The 14,071-nt window shown below is 41.0% G+C and overlaps 2 protein-coding genes across 5 annotated transcripts in view; one reads left to right on the forward strand and one right to left on the reverse strand.

The window, feature by feature from the left end:
* LOC111863387 (RING finger protein 145) overlaps window positions 1-13,994 on the reverse strand; it is a 35,083-nt gene extending 21,089 nt beyond the window's left edge. For 2 of the 4 annotated variants that reach the window (XM_033751040.1, XM_023849659.2), the window contains exons 1-3: window positions 13,943-13,994; window positions 12,127-12,358; window positions 6,384-6,490 (exon numbers count right to left, since the gene is read on the reverse strand). In XM_033751040.1, the coding sequence (XP_033606931.1) occupies window positions 6,384-6,480 (97 nt within the window). In that variant the 5' untranslated portion in view covers window positions 6,481-6,490; window positions 12,127-12,358; window positions 13,943-13,994. Of the gene's footprint in view, window positions 1-6,383; window positions 6,491-12,126; window positions 12,369-13,942 lie in introns of those variants that run through there. The other 2 variants (XM_023849660.2, XM_033751041.1) reach the window with 2 other exon arrangements.
* The window catches only part of LOC111863389, a 39,153-nt gene that overhangs the window by 5,076 nt on the left and 20,006 nt on the right, over window positions 1-14,071 (forward strand). The gene's annotated exons all lie outside the window — the stretch shown is intronic.

A 14,071-nucleotide genomic window follows, 5' to 3' on the forward strand; every position in this document is an offset into this window, starting at 1 on the left:
TTCTTTACCAGTACTCACTGGAAAATGAGTTCAATTGGCGCATTTCTGCACAATTCTTTCTCGGGCCGGATAAAATCACATCGCGGGCCGTAGTTTGGAGACCCTTGGTCTAGATAATGTGGGACCCTTAACGGCTCACAACCACACGACCCTCCATGGCCTGTCACAGGGATATCTATGGGCTGAAGGAACGGGGTTCACTTCTCGATAGGGGTAGGAACTGCTTCTAGGACCCAGTCATCTTCCTTTGCAATAGTTGCCAATGCGTGCTTCTCCGATGATAGAACGGCCGGATTGTGAAGCCTCATTTTCATGCCGCCTGTGCGCCTTCACAGTGAAATGTTTACACAAAAGGGATTTCTGCCTTAACCTTCAGTTGAGTTACAGTCGTTAATTATAGTTATAATGTCAGTTCCCACATGCTGCATCTTACTCGAAGAGCCAAAGGCGTAGTTTTAAATAAGACTTAATGAGGACTGATCACTCAAATTCTTGTGCCCCAATTAATTGCTAATAAGCTCGTCTAGCTTTCTTCGCACTATTGTATATAATATTTCGAATATATATTGAAACTTCACTAGTTTGGACTTCACTTAGTGATTCGTGACATGTCGCTGCCGTCCCCCCTCCCCCTTATTTTGAGCTGACCCGAGCGATGTTTGCGGCTGGATTAAAGATGATGGGAAAGACTTCGAATACCGAAATCTCGTCGAAGAAGAAATTGCACAACAAGCCGAAGAGGACGGTTCAGGCTAACAGACAAGGAAGAAGAAACATGTGCAAAGTTAGAATTTTAGGAAGTGAAACAAAATTTGGGCTCCGTCGTCAGTTTTCTGGATTCTGACCCACAATACAACAAATGTTACCTATTGCTAAAGGAAATGAGGCAAGATGTAGTAAGATAACAGCACAAAAAAAGAAACACAAAACAAAATAAATTTTATTTTTTATACACGGCTTCAATAATGCTAAGTAATTCTGAGTAACGTTAAGTAATATACTTTATGATATGCAATCTAAGTTTCAAAATAAATTTGTATTGCCTAAAAAGACACATTTTATAAGTTCCCTGAACATATTTCTATAATTCGAACTTTCACTAATTTGGACAAGGGTTCGCTCCCAATTAGTCCGATTTACTGAGGTCTTACTGTGATATATATATTGTTACTACATTCTCTTCTACAGTTTTAATTAACTATGTAGACGTTAAGCCTACAATTTTACTAAGTCTACGAGTATTTAATATTTCGTAGAATAATTTGATTTGTGAGATTAGCCCATGTCAAGGGTAACAAAGAAAACGTGGGTACAAATTCATGTTTGAGCGGAAATCACGTGACTGGTTCCGGTGATCCTTCGTGCAAATACCACACAGGCACGATCGGCCAAAATATTATCTTTGGTCATTATTATTTTCAGTGCAATTCTTTCCGAATTTTCTTGCGCAGTGGGATCCATTATCTTTCGTAATACAGTAAACCCTCTCTAATCCGGCGTAACTGGGGCGGAGGTCATCCGGGTTAAGAGATAATCCGGATAAGTGAAAAAATGTAACCATAAACAACGAAAGAAGAACTCGGAACACAAATAAATGGAAAAGCTGTTGATATAAGCAATGGTGATGAAAATAAATAAAAAAAAATATAACAATAGAGCGTTTATTTAAAAATTATAAAAGGAAAACGCAATTATTCATCGATGGAAGTCTCAGTAGTTATACATGTTTTTGAACGTATAATGCAGGTTTGAAGAAACTGTCAATATTTTATCTGAACAGACAGGTGACTCATCTGCCTTCCTAAGTGCCATTTGTGTTTTAAGGTATGCACTCAACTGTGAACAGCATTTTTTATTAATCATATTCCGATCCGGATTAACTGTAACCGAACTAGCGAGGGTTCACTGTATTTATCTGGGGTATGGAAGATTTGAGAACATTGCCCTAGGGGACGTTAAAATTGGAAAAGAAATGTAATAAAACGTTGGACTTTCTGTTTTTTTTTTCATGTTTTAGGAAGGTACAAATAATTACTATCCTACAAGCATACATGCATTGTTTCCTACGTACATTTTGGGAACAGATCTGGTCTTCTTCTTGAGTTAAGGCATGTGTGTTTAAGTTCTCTGAGATCGCTCGTAACAAAACCTTTCTATTGATGGCACAAAACCGCAACTGATGTCCTGAATTTGGGACGTAGCCCTCTCTGACATCTTATTTTCTGGTTCATTCACCTTCCTTAAGTTCTTTTAACTGCTATATCCGTCTGGATGTCTTCCAAACATAAACAAACTCTTTGTATAAAATTTATTTTCGCAGTCAGTATTGTAGAGAATTTTAAATTCAGTACAGATCTGTAAACAATTTAATCTTGTCGCTGTCTAGTACACCATTATTATAAAACGGAAACTCGGCTGTAGGAAGACAGTTTTATATTTCGAAAATGAGATGGGACCCAGTCCTCGGGATAGTAATCGGAAGATTTCTCATTACTTACCGCGACCAGTATTGTGTTGAGCAGTCTTATTGGCCTTTACAGGATAGTGATTGTCCTTGTGTCTCGTGTAGTGATTACTGAAAAAAGTTTCTTTGAAATAAAATGTACCCAAAACGCGAACAACTGCAATACAGTTCTGAGATGCTTGTTGCGTTGGTTCTTTAGTGTGGAATTGCATGGTACACCAGCGTTTACAATTCGAGCTTAAGACTTCTCTTCTTTGTAGAAGTATAGATATTTCTCGGACTGTAGCTGGAAACAATAATTTCTTCTCGCTTCAGTAGATCTCACGTTCCAGTTTACTTTATAAATTGCAGTAACTACTATTTTACGCGGATATGAAGCTAGGTCTTTCAATTCGATGGAGTTGGGGGATCGAGGATGTCTGAAAATAAGACGACAAGAAAAATACTTGGAGCTATCTGTCTGTCTATGGCTCTAGAGTCCTTTGTTGGACCTTGGTAGCTTTCTCATTTTCTTAATCCGATACACAGTCAGAAAGACTCCTTGGACGGGGGATCATCCCGTCGCAAGGCCGCTACCTACACATAGAACAACACAAACACAGAATAATCGCACACATACATCCATGCTTCGAACGGGATTCGAACCCACGTTGCCAGCATTCGAGCTAGCAAAGACAGTTCACGCCTTAGACACCGCGGCCACTGTGATCGGCACTTGGATCTAGGAAAGATTAAATAATTAATTACTGAAATGTTTTCCTTAGTAATGACCATCATAGTCTGTCACCTTCACCTAGTACCTGCTTCGCCCAATTCTTTCAAGTTTCTGTCCCCTTCAGGCTTTCTGCCTTCTCTCCTATGCGTGCTTCATGCTCCGCTCATTACTTCTCCTTTATTTTAGGCTGTATTAACACATGGCGAATAATTGTACTAATTGTGAAGCAGCCTCCTGTTACTTCTTCCTTCGTACTTCCACATATTTTCCTCAGCAACATCGTGACAAATTGTAACAGAAAACTGCGTTAGATATAAACGACTGCACACAGTTTAATGAGACATAAAGAACGTGGTTAATATTATTCTAATAATTATACCTAAAAAAAAGTTAAAAAAGTAAAGGTATCCCACTAACAGGCATTGGAGGCCCATAGGGTTGTGAGATGTTGAGGTTCCCACTATTTCCAGACAATCGGCTCACAGATTGCGGTAAGGTTGTCAGCCTGACGCGCCGGCCGCCCTTTACCCCCAAGAATATTCCTGGTACTCATTTCTGTTAAGAGGCTGAGTCGACCCCAGGGCCATAGTGCGGCTGGAAGGATTAGATAAATTGATAAAAATCCAATGAACTATTCGGAATTCAATCCCTAGATCTTCCGGCTTGTAGCATAGTGCCTCAACCAACTATGTTGCCGCTTGCAGTAAGCGAAATATTGGCTTTCCATCGGTTGTGTCTTGTGGTGCAGACCGTCGCGATAACATGCAGATATAAACAAAAACTTCTCTTGGGTTACTTAAGTAGGGTCTGTCGTTACAAGAAGTGCTGCTGTGAATTATTTATACGTATATGTCCGAACGTTATTTAACTTCGCTATATCAACTTCAGAGAGCATGCAGTCGAATTAAAGGGTGAGTTTCTAAGGTTTTAGAAGAGGCACTCATGGGTCATTTGGAGTACTATCACGGTATTAACTAGGAGACTGAGGAAAATTACGAAAAACCTCAGCGAAGGTAGTCGATAAACCAACCGGGATTCAAATTTGGTACCTTTATAATACAAGAATATATTTCTACCGCCACAACGACAGTGTCAGAGAGATGACGAAACGCACGTGTCGTTACAGTTCCACGTAAAAGTAATTACGACAACTGTTCATGCCACGTTTCCATTTCATCAGTACCAACAGGCAGGCTTAGGCCAACGGATGCAGCGGATGGCAAGTGAGCGACCCCGTGGCGTGCGTGCGGTATAATTTTAGCGGCGCGCTCCTCTACGTCATTCGGACGTACAACGCAGGAAAGAGCAAGGATCTGCTCGTGGCGCGGTCATTGAGGGCGGCCATCTGCGCCGCGCACCAGACATCTACTCGAAATATGAAAACATTAATTATAGACAGCGCCTCCTTGTTGCTAAAGAAAACAAACAGCGCAGCTAGTTCCAGACAAGCGCACTTTGAAACAGGAGTACGCAGCCAAAGGCAAAAGTGTAGCATATAATGTACGTAGTTTCCAAATGCGTTCTTTACGAATTTCTGTGCCAGGCGTCTCACCGGTCTTGTTGTTCATTTATTGTAAATGTAGATCTGTTGTCTGATTACTTAAAAGCTAGTCATCTTACAGGCGTTACTCAGGATTCCGTAGGCGCCCGGCTGTGTCTCGTAACTGTCCTAACTGAGCTTCTTTGCAATTTTACTCAGTTCATGCAGGCCTACGTGGGGCAGTACCCAAAGTTAAGCCACGAACGCCTCCTGTTACATCCTTTCCAATTCATCCTTCACTAATCATCCACGCTACATAGTCAGTGCCAACTTTAGCGGATAGAGGGTGTCACGTGGTCAGCGCAACGAATCCCCACGGCCGTTAATTCCAGTTTTCTATACCCGACTGGGATATAACATCGTGTAAAATTTTCCCAGTGCTTAACTAATTAAGCACAACGCCATGAAGGCGTATGGGGGAGTAGATGTATAGATCCACATTTTCTTGAACTCGACACTGGTTGAAGATGAGTGATCAGCTTCACGCTATTGCCGCTTAACCCGGGGAAAGCCCCCCCCCCCCGTACCCATTTGATAGGAGGCTGGATGGGCCATAGAGTCGGTCTGGATGATGTGGAGAAAAGAAAATTCTTGACCCTACCGTAACTCGAACTCCGACTCCTCGGTCGTCCAGCCAGTAGCAAGCCGCTATACGGACTGCAGTCTTTTTAAAGTCAACAGACGTTTCGGATGAACATATCGCCTCTATCTTCAAGGTCGAAGAATAAGCTGAGCATGAAACCATATGAAAGCTGGCGGTACTGACTTTCAACAACCTACACTCTATTACATCCCAGAAGACAGAACTCTTCATAGCCCCCGCTGTGAGAACCTCAAGTTCTACATAGAGAAGAGCTCTTCATAATATTGTAACGTGGATGACCAGAGCGTTGCTAGGTAACGGACCAGTAAAACACGCGATACACGCTCGCAACAATGGAACTACGAGTTTACGTAACCCGCTTCTAGGCTATGGCTCAGTAAACAAATTTCCGCGCAGGCGCAATGACATCACACTGCAACAGTGCTATCATGTGACTTTGTTTTCTGTGTTGTCTTTGCGGAGCCTATATAACGAATATCTATTTCAGAATACCTCCACCTTGATCTTGATCTTGGGAGTCGTAGGAGGTGACGAAACGGGAAGTCTCAAATCTGAGAGAGTAAAATATGGTCGCGAGTCCCAAGTGACTCGGACCCGAGAAAGACTGCCCGGACAAGGGCTAGCAGCATATAAAAAAAAAAAGACAAACCCGCCTTCTCGTCGGAGAGGGCGCCCCACAAAAACAAGACCGTAACTGTCAAAAAGTAATAAATTGGGCTCGGCATCAAGACTTACCGACTGACCGTCAGTCGCAATGTGACTTTGACCTTGAGTGTTTCAATATTACGTGTTTGAATGTGTATTTAAGTGTAATTAAGAGCGAATGTGTAACCAAAGTGCTAATAAATCCAATCATCCGAATTAGAACCTGTCATTCTCGAGACGCGTACCAGCCTACACGTAATTGTCAGAAAACACTCAGAAATTTTATGTTAATGAATTGAAGGGCTACCACATGGACTGTGGTGACAGGTCGTGGATACCGACCACGCAGCGCGCATTGTGCCAAATGGAGATGAATAATTACGAAATTGGACTTTGGCGAAAGTGATTTTCTCACCTGTTTGCGCTGTCTTCTCGTCCTGAATGCGAGGGTCTAGCTTTGTCGGAGTGTTGATGCTCTGCAGCCTTGCTCTTACTCTGGTAATCATGCCCATTCTTCGCCAACTAGAAGCAAGCAAAGCAGTTCTAATTTAGCTTCGAGTAGGACGCGAAAAGGGGCTCGCTTTAGTCTATTTTCATTATTACAAGAAAAGATAGGCCACTGAATACAACCGCACATTTACAGTTCTATTTTTTTAATTTCTTACTCTCATTGATATCAACTTGACGACGGTCAAGCTTTTGAGGTAGAAACATCCCTAAAGCTATTAAATGTAGTTAGGAGATATGTTTTATCAAAAGAATTCTAATTTTATTATTAAAGCGAGAATATATTAAGGTAAGTAACAATACCAATAATAAACATATCTACAAATGTTATATGAAATAGTACTTATTTGGCAGTAATTTCAAACATGGGAACAGTTCGAAGCTTTGAGGATATGACTGACAAATTTAACGTAATGGAGGGTAAAAGAGGTAAAGGTATCCCTATAACAGGCCATGAAGGCCCATAGGGTTGTGAGACGTCGGTGCTCCCACGTTTTTGTGACATTCGGCTCACAGAAGGTGGTGAGGTTGTCAGCCTTACGCCCCGGCCTCCCTTTATCCCCAGGGAGATTCCTGGGACTCATTTCTCTTAGGGGCTGAGTGCCACAATGCGGCTGGAAGGATTAGGTGAATTGAAAAAAAATCCAATTACCTCATCGGGAATCGAACACACGACCTTCCGGCTTGTAGTATAGTGCCTCAATCAACTAAGATACAGTGTCCTCCTAACTAATCGAATTCTGTATTAATTAATACTGTGTACATAAATGGATTGCTAAATTATGTTATTAAGGTATAGTTATTGATGACCCCCTTATTTACGTATATAAGATTATTCACAATACGATATTTTTTAGCGGATAACTATTCACCATGTTTCATGTTACGCTAACCGCGCAGTGAAGGCATTAAAGCACCGGTGGTGAAGGAAGAGACAACTAAACGCCGAGTTTGTGGCAATATGTTAGCTGTTTTCAGGATAGTGGCTGGCAAATGGCCTTAACGTAGGATGAAGGAACTTGTTCCCTTGCAAATTTGTCCACTACAAATACAGGGCTTCAAGGTGATGACCTCCCTCCCCCCCGAGACCGAGGATACGGTAATGTGCTGCCCCCGTCAGGATTATCGCACACCTCATAGCACGGTGATAGATAAGCATAGAGAAATGGTGGAGTGATGATTAGCAGGTGAAAATCGAAGAAACATAAATAACTTTATCCACTTTACCTACATATTACATTTTTTTGTCCTCTGTATATATTATCTGTCTTCTATATATGAGAGGTGGAAATTTCTTGGATAGATTGGAAAACAAACATCAAATTCCTATTTAAACTCAAATATGGCTAAGGCAGGTTTTTTCTTTTCGTGAATGTGGCCACTATAAATTGTTAACCGAGATAATCTTGTCCGAGAAAAAAATGTATTTTTGGTTTATATAAGTTTGATTACTATGCACGTCTCGGATTTCTTCACTCCGGCCCTGCAAGTTCCAGCAGGATAAAAAAACTAAATATATAATATAAGCCAGAATATTTTTCCAATCTTCTTAATGATAATTTGTTGTAATATTTGGTTTCCTTTCGAGTCAAGGCCAATGTTGGTGGTTAAATATAAAATTGCCGAGAAATGCTTCAAAGGTTATAATTCCAAGATATCACACCTGGAGCATAACAATTTCTAAGCTTATCTTGCTGCAAAAATCAGTTCTCCTTCAACATAAATATATACGCACTTACTTATGTTCTGCGAAATAGGACTCATTCCAAGCTAAACAATGGCCACATACGTACCTCCGTCTGGTGCTACACGGCCTGTACCTCCTCTCTACGCCTGTCATTGGTCGCAGCAACGAACAAAAGAGTTGGTAAGTTGTGAGGAAAAAATTAATTAGGCGAATTAGAACGTGACGAGAACTTAATTGTCGTACAGGTAATGTAGGATCGTTAGGAAATCGAAATGTTGAAGGCTGTTACTATAGGGTTCTGACGATGGTGTACAACGCACAGAGATACTCGGTTTTCGGTCTTTGTCCATCGTCCGGATTCTAAATAACTAAGAAAAAGCACAACGTTTCGGAAACTGGATCTCTTTCCGTCCTCAGGTGAGGGAAGACAGCCTCAATCACTGGTCCAGTGTTTGAGGCTAGCTCTTTCTAAGGGACCCAATAGAGTAGGTCCCTTCCCTCACCTGAGGACGGAAACAGATCCAGTTTCCGAAACGTTGTGTTTTTCCTTAATTATTTAGGATCCGGACGATGGACAAAGTCCGAAAACCCAGTATCTCTGTTGAAGGCTGTGTTTAAGATTGGAAAGACGAGGAACTGACACTGGGATTTAGTGGCGAAAATTCTTAGCAAGTTCCAATTAAAATACAGGGAAGAATATAGAGCGATAACTTTATTATAGATCCTTGTAGGACAGGTTGAAAAAATGGATAATGGATGTAACTGACTCCTGATCGTATCCAGTGGAGAACTTTTATATCAGCAGACCTGAAATCTCGTGCTCTGTTGTAACAATTTTAGTTGATCACGGTAGCCGAGCGGTCTAAGGCATGCACTGTCTTCGCTCGCTCGGAAGCCGGGACCGTGGGTTCGAATCCAACTGAAGGCATGGATGTTTGTGCGCGTTTTTCTGTGTTTGTCTACAGGTGGAGGCCTTGCGGCGAGCTGATCACTCGCTCAAGAAGTCCTACCGTCTGTGTAAGATCTAGAAAAACCGAAGTGAACTGAAGTTCATGGACGTAGGCCTAGGCCCACTGGGGCTGTAGTGCCAAGGAAAAAAAAATATATCTGAACCGTGACAGATTATTCAGTGACTTGACTTTCCCCGAAAGCTCTGAATTCCAGGCAGCATATCACGTCTGGACTGTCAAGGTCTGTTTGCCAGGGATGAAGAGACCTGGAATGAAACTAACTCCATCAACTGGAGAGGTCTATAGTGTACGGAGTCTTATCTCCATAAACCCATACGCCTCCACAGTACGCTGCCTAATCACAGGGACAAGTTTACCTCACCTACGTGGATGTGGTGTACAGTGGTGGCTGCAATGCGACTGGCATTACATAGATTCTGCTAAGCGTCTTGTGATGTCCTGCATGATTGTACAATGTTATTTAATCTGTAATTCCATGCAGGTTCATGTTGAACGCTATCAGTATTCTGAAGTCCTAACGTTCAGTGTCTTCGACAGTGAATTTGCTTCGTTTTACTGAAGAGATTTATTAAATTTTAAAAGGGGGGTACTACATTGCTAATTTCCTATCCGGAATTCTCTGTTCTAAACAGCGTTAGTTCCAATCCCGACAAACAACTTGGTACTAATGAGCGTCTTGAATGGGACTGCCAGAATTTCGATTTAAAGGTAAATAATTCACTAGGGTGGGGGGATAAAGCAACTGTGATAAAAGAATCGACAATGAAGCGCATTGTTGTACATACTTATGAGCCAAAGAAATTCAGTTCATGTGCTCCCATCTTGTTATCTGTCTCCTTACGTACGCCCCCGTCACAAAACCAGTATACAGCATATTTCGTTTACCCTATTTGACTTAAATGTTATCAAGTCCATGTTATATAACCATTCAAATACAGGACTTGTCTCAACAGATCATTCCGGGATAACGGTAAAGGTACTGAAACAAGGGACAATTCCGTTTATACGGATTATAATAACCTTTCTTTTATTGCTAGTGGGGTGGGACTAAGTCCCTTGTACTGCGGTCACTTCTGGCCTGTTGTCCCAGCCCAAGATGATTGTGGAGCAATTTGTGGAATGAAGTTTGGCAGGGGAATCCGAAGTACTCGGAGAAAACCTGCCCAAGCGCCACTTTGTCCACCACAAATCCCACTTGACCAGACCCGGGATCGAACCTGGGCCGCCGCGGTGGGAAACCAGCGACTAACCGCTTGAGCTATGGCGCGGCCTTTATAATAACCTTAAATTATTATTGACAGTTAACTGAGTTTGGTTCTCTGTGAGAGGTTCCTCCCGCATTCTCCTGTACTTAACTAATTCGTATCGCTGGACAGCTCAGGCACTGTCACCATCGCGTCTTGCTGGGAATATTTCTATTTATGTTTCTGCCTCTGCTATTCCCCCTTGACTTTAATATATCAATGGCCTATGTCACTGAAGACATTTCTTCATCATCTTATTATTATTATTATTATTATTATTATTATTATTATTATTATTATTACAATGAATCATATCCCTAAAATGATCTCCAATGATAAGTGAACAACTTCTTGCATTCAGACTAACTCCGACTCCTGCAAGCACCACGTACATAAAGAAACCCCTTTGGCTAACCGTATAATTCGAAGTATGGACGGATTCACCATTTATGCATTGACCTCTTTTTAATGTTATGCTTATTTGTGGGCTATAGCGTCACTGTTGTGTTATTTGTGCTGTGCGCTACTTGAACTGTGACCAGATCTGTAAATATAGATATCCTCACGTGAGGTTTTCAGACTCAACAATTACAGATAACCTCGGCAATCAGAAGAGTAATTCTGTTTACCCAAGGCAACAGTTTACTTCTGCCTGGAAGCGTGAAAAGATTGAAATGTAATAGAAAGCTATAATTTTATATGAGAGTTACACTTTATCTTTTACACTGAGGGTGGAACATAAATGGAAGATATTTGAGAACTAAGTAGAATATTTTGACTTAAAAAAGTTGAAAGAACGCTGTGATAGGTAAAAATATATAAAGAGGAGCGTCATAATTTCTGTATTCACCAGATATTATACAAGTCAAAACCAACGAAGGTGATATGGACTGGGCATATATCACATACAGGGAAATGAGAAATGTGTGCGCATTTTCGCCGGAAAGCCTGAAAGGAATTGACCATTTTTTAGATCTAGGCATAGGTGAGAGAATAGTATTACAATGGAACTTAAACAAATTGTGTTGAGGATCTGGGATGAATTCTGTTGATGCAGGATAGAGAGTCGTGGCGGCCTTCTATGGGCAGGGTAATGGACTTCCCGCTTCCACGAAAGGAGATCTCTTGACCTGCTGAGCAATTATCAGCTCTAATTTTTTCTTTTTTGCTAATTGATTTACTAGAAATAAAATATTTACCTTACTAATATACAGTTTCTTCTGGAACTCTTTCAAGTAAATTGAGACCCTAACAATTTGGCAAAATCTACATTACTGTTGGGTAGTGCGTTGGTCTCATGCGCGATAGATGCCGAGGCTAATCTAAATCCATTACTCCGCTTCGAACACCGCTTTGAAGGAAATTTACTTCGACAGTAATGGAACAACATACTGATAACCAGCACCGTCTCATTGCATCTTACAGCCTTAGAGAACTGCCCCAAAAACACGGAAGCAAAGCCCTACGATCAGTCATGCAAAAAGAAAGAGCGCCAAGAAAGACTCTTTCTTCACGATGCTAATGAAAGCGCCGAAATATTGTTTGCCCATTCACTGCGTCCCAAAACGATAAGCGTGCGTCGAAACGGTGGAACCGACAGAAGGGGAAGATGATAAGACATTTTAAAAGCATATGAAACAAAGTTCGTGTCATGTGATGCTAAATGAGAAAAATAAATTCACTTCATATAAAAATCTAGCAATAAAATAAAAATATACATTTAGCTTTAGTAATATTAATATTACTCACATTTCATTGATCACAGAAGTGAATGGTTTAAGCAAGTCACAGCACTAACCGGTAGCACAGGCACGACAATGTGTCCTGCTCACTGGCTATTTTGAATCTGGTTTGTTTCCTTGATGCGTCGCCCTGTGGTAGCAGATTCGACGCTTCTAATTTTTTTTTTACGTTAAAATTAAACGACGCCAAAAACAGCAGGTACGGAAGAGGAACCAGCAGTCTTCGTGGTGGACGTTTGCTAGAATCATAAGAGAGTTCCTGTTCAGCCCCTGGCACCGGTAGTTACGTCAATGGGAGTAGAAACGCTGGCATCCGCTCTGCCAACTCAGCAAGTAAACACATGATGGGTCATCATGTGCAATTAAAACTTGAACATCCAGAAACATCCAAAAATATGTGGGAGCCGCCCATCATCATTTCTGAGAATGAATAATATTACAAGATATGTTCTACTTCAGCTTCTCCTCGTAAACAAGAAAATGTTCCAAAATTGTTCGAATGAAAATAAAACATTAGTGAAATCCGAATAAAATCAAAATCGATTAATCGTTCCTTACTTGCCAATAAAGTATGTTAAAATGTATGCTTTGACCTTCTCTCAGAGGTGGTTATGAAGGGTTTATCTTCCGGTATATAACACCATGTAGTCCATTGGAAGTGAAGCAAGCAAAGGTGCTTGCTTCGTGCCTCGCGCAGGTTTCTTACTTGGCTTATTCTTTGACCTGAAAGTGGATGCGATATATTCCTCCGAAACGTCGCTCGACTTTCAACGGAATATCTGCCGTTATGTCTCAGGCGTTAGAGCTCTTCAAGCCTTTGAGAATGTGTTCAGCACGTTGTTTTATGTACTCACCCTAATTTGATACATATGAAGCAAAGTAAAAGTAAAAGTATCCCTGTAACATGCCGTGGAGGCCCATAGGGTTGTGAGATGTTGAGGCTCCCACATTTTCTAGACACTCGGCTCACAGATGGCAGTGAACTGTGAGGTTGTCAGCCTTACTCCCCGGTCGCCCTGTACCCCCAGGAATATTACTGGTACTCATTTCTGTTAGAGGCTGAACCAGCCCCAGGGCCTATGGTGCGGCTGGAAGGATTAGGTAAATTGAAAAAATCCTCCTCATTGCGATTCGATCCCGCGACCTTCTGTCTTGTAGCATAGTGCCTCAACCAACTACGCTACCGCGTGCCCCATCTATGAAACAATAGTTTGTGAAATAGGAACATATTTAATTACCTTCTAAGTCAATGATTTTGGGTCCCGTATGACCTTGTAAAATTTTGTCATCCTTTCATATTTCCAAAACAAAATATTTTATCTCCGAATCACTATTGGATTTAATTTGACTTTAATCAATAATTCTGTCGCTTAGTTACTATTTTATTCGTCCTTAATAGGAAAAACTTCAGTTAGTACAGATGTCTTATATTGAATTTTATGCACTCACGTGACCACATAATTTGATATGTACAGGCTTATATAACCTGTAGCTATTGAAGCGCTTATAAACCCAGAGGTAACAGAATAGAAATAATAATAATTTAGCGCAGAGACTCTGGACTGTGAAATTCAGTCTCCTCTCACGGTAAGATATAAACATATCACGTATAATTTCTTAGTGAAATTTTGTATGAAAATTCAGAAATAAAAACACGGCACTACATCATGGTTTTGAATAAGGATCTTATTGCACAGTTTTGTGACACACGATTATTTATAAAACACTTTAAAAAACTTTCTGTTGATCATATACAACCATTTTCTGTCGTCTAGCAGCGTCAAAATCTGCCTCCTTGTGGATTTTCCAGAACGGTTACCCACCTACGATGACAATCAATCTAATGTACAGCATAACTACAACCATTCTGCTGAAGGTACTCTCGTACAGTGCACGCAAAGTAATCATACATTTATTTGTGTTACGTGTTGACTAATCCGCGTGTTGTTTCC

Source organism: Cryptotermes secundus, unplaced genomic scaffold (assembly GCF_002891405.2).
Source record: "Cryptotermes secundus unplaced genomic scaffold, Csec_1.0 scaffold568, whole genome shotgun sequence".
NCBI lineage: Eukaryota > Metazoa > Arthropoda > Insecta > Blattodea > Kalotermitidae > Cryptotermes > Cryptotermes secundus.